At 33.6% G+C, this 13,004-nt stretch overlaps 3 protein-coding genes and 1 pseudogene across 8 annotated transcripts; 2 read left to right on the top strand and 2 right to left on the bottom strand.

Annotated features, from left to right (window-relative positions):
- Window positions 1-148: 148 nt before the first annotated feature.
- Window positions 149-723, top strand: AT3G27965 (annotated as a pseudogene; the record flags this gene model as incomplete). Its single annotated transcript has 1 exon — window positions 149-723.
- A 1,801-nt stretch (window positions 724-2,524) lies between these two features.
- Window positions 2,525-5,544, top strand: KLCR2 (Tetratricopeptide repeat (TPR)-like superfamily protein). 3 transcript variants are annotated; one of them, NM_113713.4, is made up of 3 exons: window positions 2,525-2,934; window positions 3,150-4,961; window positions 5,051-5,544. In NM_113713.4, exons 2-3 carry the CDS (start codon window positions 3,181-3,183, stop codon window positions 5,259-5,261), a joined length of 1,992 nt encoding a protein of 663 aa, NP_189435.1. In that variant the 5' UTR covers window positions 2,525-2,934; window positions 3,150-3,180; the 3' UTR covers window positions 5,262-5,544. The 3 variants fall into 3 exon arrangements, with proteins under 3 accessions (NP_189435.1, NP_001326009.1, NP_001326010.1); NM_001338926.1 differs by having other exon boundaries at window positions 3,150-5,544; NM_001338927.1 differs by lacking the exon at window positions 2,525-2,934 and having other exon boundaries at window positions 3,116-4,961; window positions 5,051-5,530.
- Window positions 5,545-5,866: 322 nt separating this feature from the next.
- Window positions 5,867-7,817, bottom strand: AT3G27950 (GDSL-like Lipase/Acylhydrolase superfamily protein). The gene is made up of 5 exons (NM_001338925.1): window positions 7,489-7,817; window positions 6,982-7,182; window positions 6,691-6,863; window positions 6,359-6,623; window positions 5,867-6,253 (listed from the first exon to the last, which is right to left on the bottom strand). The coding sequence occupies exons 1-5, from the start codon at window positions 7,724-7,726 to the stop codon at window positions 6,003-6,005; spliced, it is 1,128 nt and encodes a 375-aa protein (NP_001319660.1). The 5' UTR covers window positions 7,727-7,817; the 3' UTR covers window positions 5,867-6,002.
- A 1,476-nt stretch (window positions 7,818-9,293) lies between these two features.
- On the bottom strand, window positions 9,294-12,523 carry LBD26 (LOB domain-containing protein 26). 3 transcript variants are annotated; one of them, NM_001338924.1, is made up of 2 exons: window positions 10,213-10,234; window positions 9,294-9,906 (listed from the first exon to the last, which is right to left on the bottom strand). In NM_001338924.1, exon 2 carries the CDS (start codon window positions 9,875-9,877, stop codon window positions 9,416-9,418), a length of 462 nt encoding a protein of 153 aa, NP_001326101.1. In that variant the 5' UTR covers window positions 9,878-9,906; window positions 10,213-10,234; the 3' UTR covers window positions 9,294-9,415. The 3 variants fall into 3 exon arrangements, with proteins under 3 accessions (NP_001326101.1, NP_189433.1, NP_001326100.1); NM_113711.3 differs by lacking the exon at window positions 10,213-10,234 and adding an exon at window positions 12,378-12,523 and having other exon boundaries at window positions 9,313-9,906; NM_001338923.1 differs by lacking the exon at window positions 10,213-10,234 and adding an exon at window positions 10,489-10,771 and having other exon boundaries at window positions 9,313-9,906.
- Window positions 12,524-13,004: the final 481 nt, after the last annotated feature.

The following is a 13,004-nucleotide window of genomic DNA, read 5'->3' as shown; positions in this document are numbered from 1 at the left end:
AAAAGTCATTTTTTAACAATCGAAAAGAAATGGTCAAATATTATGCTTAATTATAATATGTTTTGGTTATGTTTTCTTACTTTTAAAAGCTGAAATAATCGATGAGTGTCATCCAATCCAATCATTTTTTGTATTGAGTAAAATAATAGGAACCGGTTTTCATGATTCAACAAAACTCGGTGGTTGAATCATGAGAACCGGTTCCTACAAGCAGGCACCACGAGCTTGGTTCAACACCTTCGGTAATTATCTCCTAGATTTTGGGTTTACTTGCAGCAAATTTGATCCTTCTCTCTTCACATATCACAAAAATGGGAAAAAACTTGTGCTTCTACTCTATGTAGATGACTTTGTTGGTGATGAAATCAAAACTGATTCACACGGTCTTTTTCTTCACCAAACAGCTTATGCATCTGACATTCTACAATAGGCTGCTATGTCTGAATGTAATCTGATGCCGACTCTTTTACCACATAAAATCGACAACCTCAACTTTGAATTATCCTCGGATGCAACTTATTTTCGAAGCCTAGCTGGAAAATTGCAATAACTCACCATCACTCGGCCGTATATCCAGTATGTAGTCAATTTTGTTTGTCAACGAATGCATGCTCCAATAGTTGCAGATTTTGGTATTCTGAAACGAATCCTGCGGTATATGCTTAAATCATGCATTTGATTAGGTTTACTTTGCTTGTTTCGCAAGTATTCTTGTTTCATCACGATTCACGAACGAATGTATTTTACGCTAAGTAGAAAATTTTTATTTGTTAGACAGTTATTGTACAATTCAATGACTGATGTTGTGGCAAATTTGTCAAAATTTATCAAACTTTTGTCAGAGATAGTATTTGACAAATTTGTCAAAATTATATACGTTCTGACCTAAAATTTTCGAAGAAAACAAAAACGTGTTGGTAATATAAAACGCGTAGGAATTTAGAAAACCAAATAATTTGTGAACAGATAAGATTTGATATGGGATTCGAGCGGCGAAAGAGTTAAAGAAAACAGCACCGCCCAACAGTCGTCAATGATTACAATTTGTTTTCAGTTCATAAATTAATCCAATGAATTGCTTATGAACTGACGATAAAAAAGAATTGCTTATAACTTTGTGAATAGGAAATAATAAAGTATTTGTGGTTACAGAGTTGTCTTTATGCAATATACAAAAATAAAAATCCGAAGGAAGAGACGTTGTTAGGTCTTAGAATTATGAACAAACGTGTGGGTTGTCTCTGTCTCTTGTAAGAAACCAAGTCATACATAATTTGCATATATAATATGACCGACCAACCAAATAATATAATGTTATGGGCTCTTAACAAAAACATATATAAATAGTCATTTCGTTGTGACAAGAAAAAAAAAATAAATAAAAATAATAGTCATTTCGATATTTTGTTGGTTGGCTAGTGAAAAAATTGCCTTAAGCGCATTATCGTTTTTTCACAATAAAATTGACTCATGAAATATGGGAACGAGAGTTCTATAAAAATTACATTTTGGGTAGGCCCTACACTGATGACTATAAGGGCCCATAAAGCCGTAATGGGCTTAAAGGTGGACCACATCTGGACCATAAAACCAGGCTGTCTAACTGGTATGCAGCTGTAGTCCACGTGTCATATCATTTCGTCATTAAGAAAAATTCTTACTAAATTAGTGATTCAATCCTTTAAATCCAGTGGTCCAATTTTTCTTTCCATAAAGAGTTAAAGACTATACTAAAAAAAAAACACTGCATCATTATATCAATCAAAAGGCTAAATTTTTAACTGTTCACGTTTTTAATATTACGTATATAGATTAGAGATCATGGGATGATCATTAGAGATAATTGATGATTAAGTATGACACGTGGCGGAATCTCAACGGTACTTATTATACAGCTGTGAATTTGTAGGGTTTGACGTAGACTTGTGAATTGTGATCTTTCCCCAGCATTTAATTAGCTGGCTAATTAACCTGCAAAACTCAATTTTTTTTTGTTCTAATTTAACTCATTAAATCCCTAAAAAATTGCATTTCAAGGAAACAATATTTCTTTTAGGATAAATAAGAAAAATAATTAATTCTTAACGGGCAAAACTCAAACTTTAACTTTAAAAAAACAAATTCATGAAAAAATTGCATGTGAAGGAAACAATATTTTTTAAAAGTTTTAATTAAAAAAAAGGTAATCTTGAAATGGATGAAACATTCATTTCATAGTGTTTAGTTTCCAGAAAGAATCTCGTTTTTTTCTGCTGTAATTTTTGGGGAATTATTTTTTATCTGTCGGTTTTACTTTTCCTTCTTTGAAAATTTGTAATTTTCTTTGGTTTCACAGCAAATTTTTAATCAAATTTTAGATGATAAAAAAAATGGATGAGACATTCATTATTATTTTTCAAAGAGATAAATTTATTTATAAAATTGAGGAAAAAAGATAAATTATTTAAAGAGAGAGTGCAAGTAGGGAAGAAGTCATCTTCTTTTTATTGCTTCAAGAGTCAATCATCTTCAAACCTAATGATCTTCAAAAAAATTTCTGGTTATGCATCTCTTTCTTGAAAAAATAATCATATAATCACATCAAAAAGAGTCAATTATCATCTTCATTATCTTAATATAATCAATCAATAATTCAATTTAAAAGGTAAATTAAAGTAAGCAATGTAGACCCAAAAAAAAAAGTCTGCTTTTGTTTCAAAACATATAAGGACAGTGAAAGGGTTTGTGCATAAATGTTGTTGCTTCATCTTTCTCATAACATTAGCTATGAGATTATGAAAGTGAAGATATAAAACAAACACCTAAAAGTGAAAAGTACAAGACACCAAATCCTTCATTTTCATCTCTTACACAACCACACTAAGTTACCAAAAAACAGAATCTGTTCTTTTTTTGCCTTCTTGCAGATTTCTTCAGAGTCAAAGACACATAAAGGTTCGATTTTTATCTCTTAAAATCTTCAAAGTTTTCGTTTTTCTTTTCAATTTCGTTGAATTTGATTCTGGGTTTTGTTCTCTGTTAGTAACTGAATCTATGTCAGCTTTAGATAATTCTAGTTAGGGACTTATGGTTCTCAATTTCGAGTCTTTTGATGTTATCTTGTTGTTTTAACGGATTTGAATCTAAAATCTTGGTCTCCATTGATTCAGATTTATAATTGAGTTGTGAGTTTTGGAGGCCATGGACGTAGGAGAGAGCAATGAGAGGGTAAAAGACGATTCTGCCCTTCAAGCTTCACCGAGGAGTCCTCTGAGTTCTATAGATCTTGCAATTGATGGAGCTATGAATGCTTCTATTGAGCAGTTGTATCATAACGTTTGTGAAATGGAGAGTTCTGATGATCAGTCTCCGTCCAGGGCGAGTTTTATTTCGTATGGAGCTGAATCTAGGATTGATTTGGAGTTGAGGCATTTGGTTGGAGATGTAGGAGAAGAAGGAGAGAGCAAGAAAGAGATTATCTTGGAGAAGAAGGAAGAAAGTAATGGAGAAGGTAGCTTGAGTCAGAAGAAACCTCTTTCGAATGGTAAGAAGGTTGCGAAAACGAGTCCTAATAATCCGAAGATGCCGGGTTCGAGGATCTCTTCGAGGAAATCACCGGATTTGGGGAAGGTTTCTGTTGATGAGGAGAGTCCTGAGCTTGGTGTGGTGTTGTTGAAGCAAGCCAGAGAGTTGGTTTCTTCAGGTGAGAATTTAAACAAGGCTCTTGATTTAGCGTTGAGAGCGGTGAAAGTGTTTGAGAAATGTGGGGAAGGAGAGAAACAACTTGGGTTGAATTTGGTGATGTCTTTGCATATCTTGGCAGCGATATATGCAGGGTTAGGGAGATACAATGACGCTGTGCCTGTTCTTGAACGTTCTATCGAGATACCGATGATTGAAGATGGTGAGGATCACGCGTTGGCGAAATTTGCAGGGTGTATGCAGCTTGGTGACATGTATGGTTTGATGGGTCAAGTTGAAAATTCGATTATGCTATACACCGCGGGTTTGGAGATTCAAAGACAAGTTCTTGGAGAATCGGATGCACGAGTTGGCGAAACTTGTAGGTACTTAGCGGAAGCTCATGTTCAAGCAATGCAGTTTGAAGAAGCCTCAAGGCTTTGTCAAATGGCATTGGACATTCACAAAGAAAACGGTGCTGCCGCTACAGCTTCTATTGAAGAAGCTGCGGATAGAAAACTGATGGGACTTATCTGCGATGCGAAAGGTGATTATGAAGTTGCGCTTGAGCATTATGTTTTAGCGAGCATGGCAATGTCATCTCAGAACCATAGAGAAGATGTTGCTGCTGTAGATTGCAGTATTGGTGATGCTTACATGTCGCTAGCTAGGTTTGATGAAGCGATATTCGCATACCAGAAGGCTTTAGCTGTGTTTAAGCAAGGAAAAGGTGAGACTCATTCCTCTGTTGCTTTGGTTTACGTTAGGCTTGCTGACTTGTACAACAAGATTGGGAAAACACGCGATTCCAAATCGTACTGCGAAAACGCTCTCAAGATTTACCTAAAACCGACTCCAGGAACTCCTATGGAAGAGGTTGCGACTGGTTTTATAGAGATTTCTGCGATATATCAGTCAATGAATGAACTTGATCAAGCTCTTAAGTTGTTGAGACGGGCGTTGAAGATATATGCAAACGCTCCAGGTCAACAGAACACGATTGCAGGTATTGAAGCTCAAATGGGTGTGGTTACTTATATGATGGGAAATTACTCCGAGTCCTACGACATATTCAAGAGCGCGATATCAAAGTTCCGCAATAGCGGAGAGAAAAAAACCGCTCTTTTCGGGATTGCTTTGAATCAGATGGGACTAGCTTGCGTTCAGCGTTACGCGATCAATGAAGCTGCAGATTTGTTTGAAGAAGCGAAAACTATTCTTGAGAAAGAGTGTGGACCGTACCATCCCGATACATTAGCGGTTTACAGTAACCTTGCTGGAACGTACGACGCAATGGGAAGGTAAATTTGGAACTTAAAACAATTTTCTTGCTAGGTTATGTTTTTTGGTATTTCCCTGCGGTACAAGCAATGTGTTACTTGCTTTACAGGTTAGATGATGCTATAGAGATATTGGAGTATGTTGTTGGGACAAGAGAAGAGAAGCTCGGGACGGCAAATCCCGAGGTTGAGGACGAGAAGCAGAGGCTTGCTGCGTTGTTGAAAGAAGCTGGAAGAGGAAGGAGTAAAAGAAACAGAGCACTTCTTACCCTTTTGGACAACAACCCTGAAATTGCAAATGGACAGAGACCGGTTTATTGATTAACCGGATTATTGTCCGGTCTAAAATGTATATATATACAAAATACAAGTTCGAATACGGTACTTACACGGTCGAGGGAGAAGGAAAAAAATGAAGAGGCTTTATGTTTTCTAGTTTTATAAAAAGTGAAGGAAAAAAAAAAAAATCTTGCATTTGTTTTCTTTATAAATAAAATGTAAAGAGTAAAACGCAATTGATTTGGTCGTTTTGTAATGTGATTTACATTGAAATTTTGGAGTTTAAAAATCTCCTTGATGGCAGTTTCTCTAACTTTGAGCACTGATCTTGAGTAAACAACAAGTGTTTGGTTACTAAAACATCTTGTCTGGTCTTGTCATGTAATGTTCATGAATGTCAACAAAAAACAATAACCGAATATACACATACATATGTAGCATGAGAACATAAAGAGACGACCCACCGAATCAAGAAGTTGTCACTTAGCAAAGCAACAAAAGAAAAGTTGTCACTAAGCAAAAGATAATCTGAACTAAGCGGTTTAAAATTTCTTACCAAACAAGTTACTGATTATTTGATATAGTCTTTTATATAATAACTAATATGATAAGATGTGAATAGAAACATTCTGCTTAAAGCTGCATATATTGTAACCAATGACTTTTTGAAGAAAATTTTACATTGATTCAAAAACAAAAAGAGAGATGTGAATAGAAATTTTGGCTAGTTACTTGAAAGCACCAGAAATATGCTAGACATTTATTAGTTTATATCATGGCAACTTATTTTTTCGTGAGTTTACATGCTTTTTGGGTAGGGAGAGGTGGATCCGATATCGAACCATCGAGGATTCGGTTTGCGACTAGCATATTCGCGGTTTCGGTGTAATGTATGCCATCCCAACTTATGAAATTTTTACGGTTTTGGCAGGAAGAACTATAGAGTTCTGTCCCATTTAGAAATATTGTCTTCCCACATCCCATTCCACGTCCGATCGCCCCAACGCAACAATAGTCAAAAGGATCAATAAAACCTGCATTATAGATTTGATAAAACCGGAAATGAATGAGAAGTCTTAAGTCTAACCGTAACCAATAAAATCCAAAAATATAAACCGTTTAATTGGTTTAGTGCATACCTAGAGCCTTTGCTTTGGTGATCAAGTTGTATTTGGCCGAGTAGACATCAACATAAGTAAAGAAAGAAGAAGGTAACTCTTTCTTTAGTTGAGTGATTTTGTTCTTGAGTTGTTTGTTGAACTCAATTGCCACATTGTTCAGAGGCTTCAAACAACCGTAGGGATCTCGCGGTATAGCGGGAAAAGCTTTCAGAAGATACGGTAAACAGCCTGTCGGTCCGGTGTTATGAATTGAGAAGAATCTTGCTCCTTCTTTGTATAACAACTAATAAAATAAATCATTGTTAGAGATTGTTTTATACCAAAGTCTCCGATAATTTTAAGATACTTACTTTTAAGGCAATGGTGAAGTTTTCAATGATTAAGGGTATAGTTGCTTTGAGTTGTTCCTCTGTCATGTTTTGGAACCCAATCGCGAGATCGTTTTGGCCGATATCCAATGTATAAAGAGCTTTTGAGAAATCTTTGGGCCGTGCAAAGACTTCTTTGCAGAATGGAGTTTTTCCTAAGGCCAAAACAACAAATATCAACAAAGTTTTCATTAAAACAAAACATGTAGAAGACTTAGTTTTAGTTTTAAATTCTGGTTTGGTAATTTGTATGACTTAACCGGTTGAACTTACCGTTGGTTTGGTTGTAGAGAGACAAGGTACGAGTCTTAAAGTGAATGAATTGGGACACTTGAGTCCCAAGATGGAATGGGCTAAAACAAGCAAGTGTGGGGCGGATGCAAGAACCGCCCGTCGCAAAATTAGCACCATGCCGGTAATTAGCTCCAACCGAATCCAAGTATGGTGTTAAATACGGCAAAGTAAGATTTTCGGCTGCCCAAAATCATAACAAATATATCGTCAAAATCGATTCAATAACTAGAAGCAAATGTGTGTTTCAAATATACTAAGGGCATCTCCAACCCTACTCTAAGTAAAAATGCAAAACATTTCTCTAACCCTACTCTATAATTGATTCTAAAATAGAGATTTCTGCAACTCTATATATAAGTGTTAACAAATTGGCAACACAAAAATTTCTCTTATCTTATACTCTAAAATCAATGTAGAATTAAGTTGCTAATGAATATAGTTAGTAGAATTTACAAAAGGGTAAAATTGAAAATCAAAGATACTTACTAATGAAATCTATAATGAGACGGCCATCGGAGTGTCTTCCGGCGGATCTTCCAAAAAATGCAACTCCATTAGGTGGAGGAACCTCTCCAATGGCCGCAGAGATAGCTCCGGTGTCAGAATTTGAATCTCCAAAGTTAAAAACTGCCGGAAAATTACAACTACTCGACAAGGCAGATAATTTCTCAGTGAACCCTAGAAGTAAAACGATGATTGCAAGGGTTATTTTAGAAATAGCCATGTCAAGTAAGTGGATGCGATGAGCTTGACAATAAGAAACTAGTCTGGTATTTATTGAAGTCGTTGGTTCACGATGTATATGGCATGTTAAGCTTTCCTAATGGATTATATTAAGGTAAGAGGGTATAGGAAATTATATGATCAACAAGTAGAGATTATAAAATAAATAGATCTATCAAAGTTTGTATAGCAAGTTGTTGATGTAATCACGTGGGACACTTTGCTTGACTATTTGCAGTCAAATTTTATGATTTTGTAGATCAAATGGCTAACTAGCTCAATGTCAACGTTTTGTCGAAGCTAAACACATATGCTTAAAGTGACGGTAAAATGTTAAATTGGGTACGAGACCAAACGTGAAAATACTTACAACGTTTCTAAATATATATATATATATATATATATATATATATATATAAAATAATGTAATGTTAAATTAAATTGGAAAAAAAAATAATGTTTTTACAATTTGTGCAACCGTTGTTAAACAAATTCAAAAGAATTGAACTAAAAGCAGTTAAATTTGAAAGAAGTTAGATTTCTTTTAAATTCATGTATACTAAAACAACATAAATTAGAAACCTACATAAACTCCGCTATATATTTTTCCTTATAAAAAAAACTCAAGACAAATGCTTCCCTAGACTAAACTCATATCACCAAATCTCCCATATTTTTTTTAGGCAATCACCAAATCTCCACTTAAGTTCATGTTCTAAGCATTTCCAAGTACCTTTTCATTTCCAACACAATATCTATATCTCAAAGCAAGTTCAAGCACCCATTTAAACTCTTAAAAAAATCAATGTAATAAGGTTTAAGATAGAATTTCATATATTTTCACATTTTATTTATTTATATATAATTACAATAATGTATTGTTTATTTAACACATGAATAGTAAGTTTTTTTCTGTTGACCATAAAAAAGGAAAACAAATAGTAATTAAACAGAAAAGGGTATGCAATCTAATAATTGGATACCTAGCCTAATATAAAAACAAAGTCCTGAACAACTCTGGTCAATGTAATAAAGTTTTTTTTGTTAAAAGAGTCAATATTATAAAGTTTTAATATAGAATTTCATGAATTCTCACATTTTATTTATTGATTTACAATTACCATAATGTATGTAGATTTAACACACGAATAGTAAGTTTTTTTCTTTTCTTTTCTGTTGACCATTAAAAGGGGAAAATTAATAATTAAACAGAAAAGGTATGAAATCTAATAATTAAATACCTAGTCTAATATGAAAAAGTCTTTGACACGCTAGCCAATGCTAATAAAGTTTAAGATAGAATTTCATGAATTTTTACATTTTATTTATTTATATTTACAATAATGTAAGTATATTTAACACATGAATAGTAAGTTTTTTTCTTATGTTGACCATAAAAAAGGAAAATTTGGTAATCAAACATGAAAGGATATGTGCAAACATCTGGATGTGTTAAAAATATTTTCTAAAAAAAAAGTCTACAATTACGCTAATTAAGTATATGTAATGGATAATATATACTTTGATAAAATCCATAAATAATTCAAAAGAAAGATAAGTCATCAAGAAAAAGAAATCAAAATACATAGAAATAAAAGCATATTTTATTTTATTTGAAATTAAATTAAAAGCATATTTGGTTCCAAAGATTCACTTTTAGAAAGAAAAAAAAATCTTCAACAATGACCATCTAGGAATCTTCAACCACACGAATGGCCGATTCATCCGATGATTTAGTCTTTCTTTTTCTTTTGCGCAAAACAGATGGTTTAGATTTCGACTGAGTATATTTTGGTGCAGGAAGAGCCAATACTACACATGGTCTCGAGTAAGATGCGAGCAACTTCTTTGTTTTGGACACCTCTTCAGCTTTTTGGTAAGGATAATTTAGAAGAGCTTCGAGGAATTTTGAGGGGTTCTTGGGTGGGTTCAGAAAGCATGGTTTTGCCTCGTAATAGAGTGTGCGGGTAGTATCTATGCGTTCCATAGGTGAAAGGTCTTTGAGGTAGAATGTCAAAGTTTCGAGTCCAAAGATGCGATTGACGACATCAAATTTCTCTAGATCACTTGAAGGAAATAGCAGAGCAAACATGCAGTTGTTGACGCATTGTTTATTTTGGAACCTGCAAACTTCGCATGGGTTTGCATTCATTTTGTTTTGCCTATTTTTTCTCGAAATAACTGCAAAACAGAAAAATGATATACAAATTACATAAGACATCAAAGTTTGCAATTACAATACAATTTTAATTTCTTAAATAATATAATTATACACAAATAAGAAGTAGAAATTATTTTTTTGGAATTTTAGTGCTTTGTATATCGAAATATTTTAGATCTAGTATATCTCATATATTTTGATAGAAATCCTTTCAGATAAACACAACTCATATAGCCTCCTAAAATTATCTAATAAACACTATATATTTAGATTTATGTTTTCTATACAAAAATATGAAACAAAAATATATGATTAATCACACTTACCAACGAAGGAGATTATGTGGAGACTTTTTCAGAACTTGGAATATAGTGGAAGAAAGATGAGGCGGATGCATTGATATATATAGAGAGAAAACTAGGGTTTTTCTTTTCATTAAATCAAAACGACTTTGATTATATTTGTATATTGAAAAACGACTTCGTTTTTGTTTTAATATTTTGAAAGAAAACAACTACATAAGAGGAATTATTCAATAAGCAAGTCTAATAAAAACATAAAAATAATCGGAAAATGATTAACTCGCTATTTTATTACAATACCCTAAAGCCGGCGCGATGTGTAGCATATCGAAACTTGGGACTAGGGCCCTCAAAATTTGTTCCCTACAAATTATGTTTTATTGTAAAATTAGATCCCGATTTTCTGAATTTTAAATTTTACTCTCATTGTTTAAATATTATCTTAAAATTGAAATTGAAGCAATTAGCAAATAAAAAGTCATTTGAAATTAGAAAGATGGAGCTTTTTCCCCAAAAAAAGAGCAACACCACCTCTAATACTTTGACGTACCTTGTTGCATCCCCCTCCCCCACACCACAAAATTATCAAAATGCTTTAGTGTTATTATTCTTTATCCGAAATCGTTTAACATTGTGAGCTTGCACAAGTGTGTAACATAAAACTAACGCAGCAGCATAGTACTTGTTAACTTAACGCATAGACCACCAACAAGCCTCTTCATTATGGGTTAAAGATATGAAAAATGCGTAATCTTTTGTTGTTGCTAAATATGTAAATGTTTTATTATAAAAATAAAAACAATTTAAGTTTACAATCAAAAGATTGTACACCTACCTATAAAATGGTCGTATGGCAAAGAAATTAAAAATACGTAAGAATAAATCAGAGACATGGTTTTCAGTCCATCTACTCAACAGAAACACAAACTAATAGAGTTATACGAAGTGATGATGATTCTAGTGTTGGCATTAAAATTGTTGTTTGAGACAAATGTTAATTTCAAGTTATAAGAGCCGAAGTACCAAGATAAAAAACACTAGAAACCTTTCAACGAAAGTCCAAGACTAAGTTGTCAACGGCGAAGCACCCACAGCTCTCATACACGAGAGCTGCTCGTCGAACATTTCCATAAGCGACTTCAGAATGGAATTTCACAAAAAAAATATATATATAAACGGTGTAAGTTCTCTCTACCAAGTTCAATGCCAAAGGCAACTAGTACAAAGCTATATTTTGTAACTCAGAGCTACACCAAACACCATTAGTCTTACTTAGAGCTGTCAATTGGGCTTGACCATGACCAAATGGTCTTGTCCAGTTGGACATTTTTTTTTCTGTTGACAAAAATGACCAAGCCAAAGAGTGACCAAGTTCAAGAGTGACCAAGACCAATTGGATATGTCCATGGAGATAAAAAAAAAGTTTAACATCATAATACTAATCTAAAATGACCATGACAAACATTGTAATTAGTCATCATAAAATAGTTTTAAAAAGTTTAACATCATAATACTAATCTAAAATGTTGTGTTTCTACTCTATAACCGAATTGTAGAATAGCATAACCAAAAGCCATTCTAATCCTCCTATACTCAACAAACGAGTATGGTAAATCATGCTCAATAATGGCCATTGCAATCAGTATACGAAAAAAATATCTAGCTTTTGAACAGTCTGTGTACTTCCATTGCACGTTCTAATATGACAAAGCAACGTTGTCATTCCATTTCTATATAGATTCAATATATAGTGTGTTTTACATTTGTTGCATCTAATATCATGTTCACTAGTAGGTAACTTCTCTCCAATTATTGTGAATTTATTTCAACACTTAGAAACTCTACGGGTAGGGCGAATTGGCTTGAATGTACCTTTCATTTTCTCAGGAAGAGTGCCTTCATGATCCATATCTTCTTCCAAATCTTTATTGGTATTGTTTTCATCATTCAGGTTAATAATAGCATTATCCATTATCTCAAACAATTAAACAAAACAAAACATTGACTCATATTATAAAACATTGTGATAATGATGTTTAAAAACTATCTCTCAATACATAAACTTATAGTAACAACAAACAAATACTAACTTTTTATCTTGCAAAATAATTTTCATGAATAGCTAAGTCACATTTAAAGGAAACAGAATGACTGAACCAAAACCCAGATCTAAAAATAAGAGACCGTACCTCATCAAAGAAATCACCCATTGTAGACGATACTCAAAAGAAGAAGACGATCCTCGAAGGAAGAAGACGATCCTCAAAGGAAGAAGACAATCTAGAGCTTTGAATTTAGAAGCGATTCTCAATTGTGTTTTTCTCCAATTCGATTTCAGAAAAAACGAAAGAAGAAGAAGAGAAGAAGACAGATGATTGCAAAAATAATTAATTGGTGGACTTATCCATTGACCAAATGGTCAAACCCACCTCTAACTGCAGATCTATTTGGGCTGAGTCCACTAAAACCATGTTTTAGTTTGGCCAAATTTTAAATGTTCGTAATAGTATTTGTTTGGCTGAGCCCATGGTCCTTTTGACCAATTGACAGCTCTAGTCTTACTACCTCCACTAGTGCATAGTAAAAACACAACACTAGGCAGCAAACGCATTGCAACGCTAATACCTCAACTCACAACAACATCAACATCAAGGCAAAACCAAAACATATCAGTGAGCTAAAGAAATACCACCAATGCCAATAACTGATGATTTGGAGGCTTGAAAAGCCACCACTAGAAGCTGCAATAACTCCAAATCAACATCATCGTCACCACGAATTGCCAAGAAAAAAATATCTCAAAACAAAAACAACTT

This window comes from Arabidopsis thaliana, chromosome 3 (genome assembly GCF_000001735.4).
Source record: "Arabidopsis thaliana chromosome 3, partial sequence".
In the NCBI taxonomy this organism is placed as follows: domain Eukaryota; kingdom Viridiplantae; phylum Streptophyta; class Magnoliopsida; order Brassicales; family Brassicaceae; genus Arabidopsis; species Arabidopsis thaliana.
Note: the sequence above shows the minus strand (reverse complement) of the source record. Positions and strands in the feature narration are given on the sequence as shown.

What these genes read in the sequence shown, in the direction of transcription:
- KLCR2 (NM_113713.4), top strand. Translation starts at nt 3,181, where the DNA reads ATGGACGTAGGAGAGAGCAATGAGAGGGTAAAAGACGATTCTGCCCTT. An exon ending in ACGTACGACGCAATGGGAAG is followed by an intron (nt 4,962 to 5,050) that starts GTAAATTTGGAA and finishes CTTGCTTTACAG; the next exon opens with GTTAGATGATGCTATAGAGA.
- AT3G27950 (NM_001338925.1), bottom strand. Translation starts at nt 7,726, where the DNA reads ATGGCTATTTCTAAAATAACCCTTGCAATCATCGTTTTACTTCTAGGG. An exon ending in TCTCATTATAGATTTCATTA is followed by an intron (nt 7,183 to 7,488) that starts GTAAGTATCTTT and finishes GATTTTGGGCAG; the next exon opens with CCGAAAATCTTACTTTGCCG. An exon ending in CACCAAAGCAAAGGCTCTAG is followed by an intron (nt 6,254 to 6,358) that starts GTATGCACTAAA and finishes TCTATAATGCAG; the next exon opens with GTTTTATTGATCCTTTTGAC.
- LBD26 (NM_113711.3), bottom strand. Translation starts at nt 9,877, where the DNA reads ATGAATGCAAACCCATGCGAAGTTTGCAGGTTCCAAAATAAACAATGC.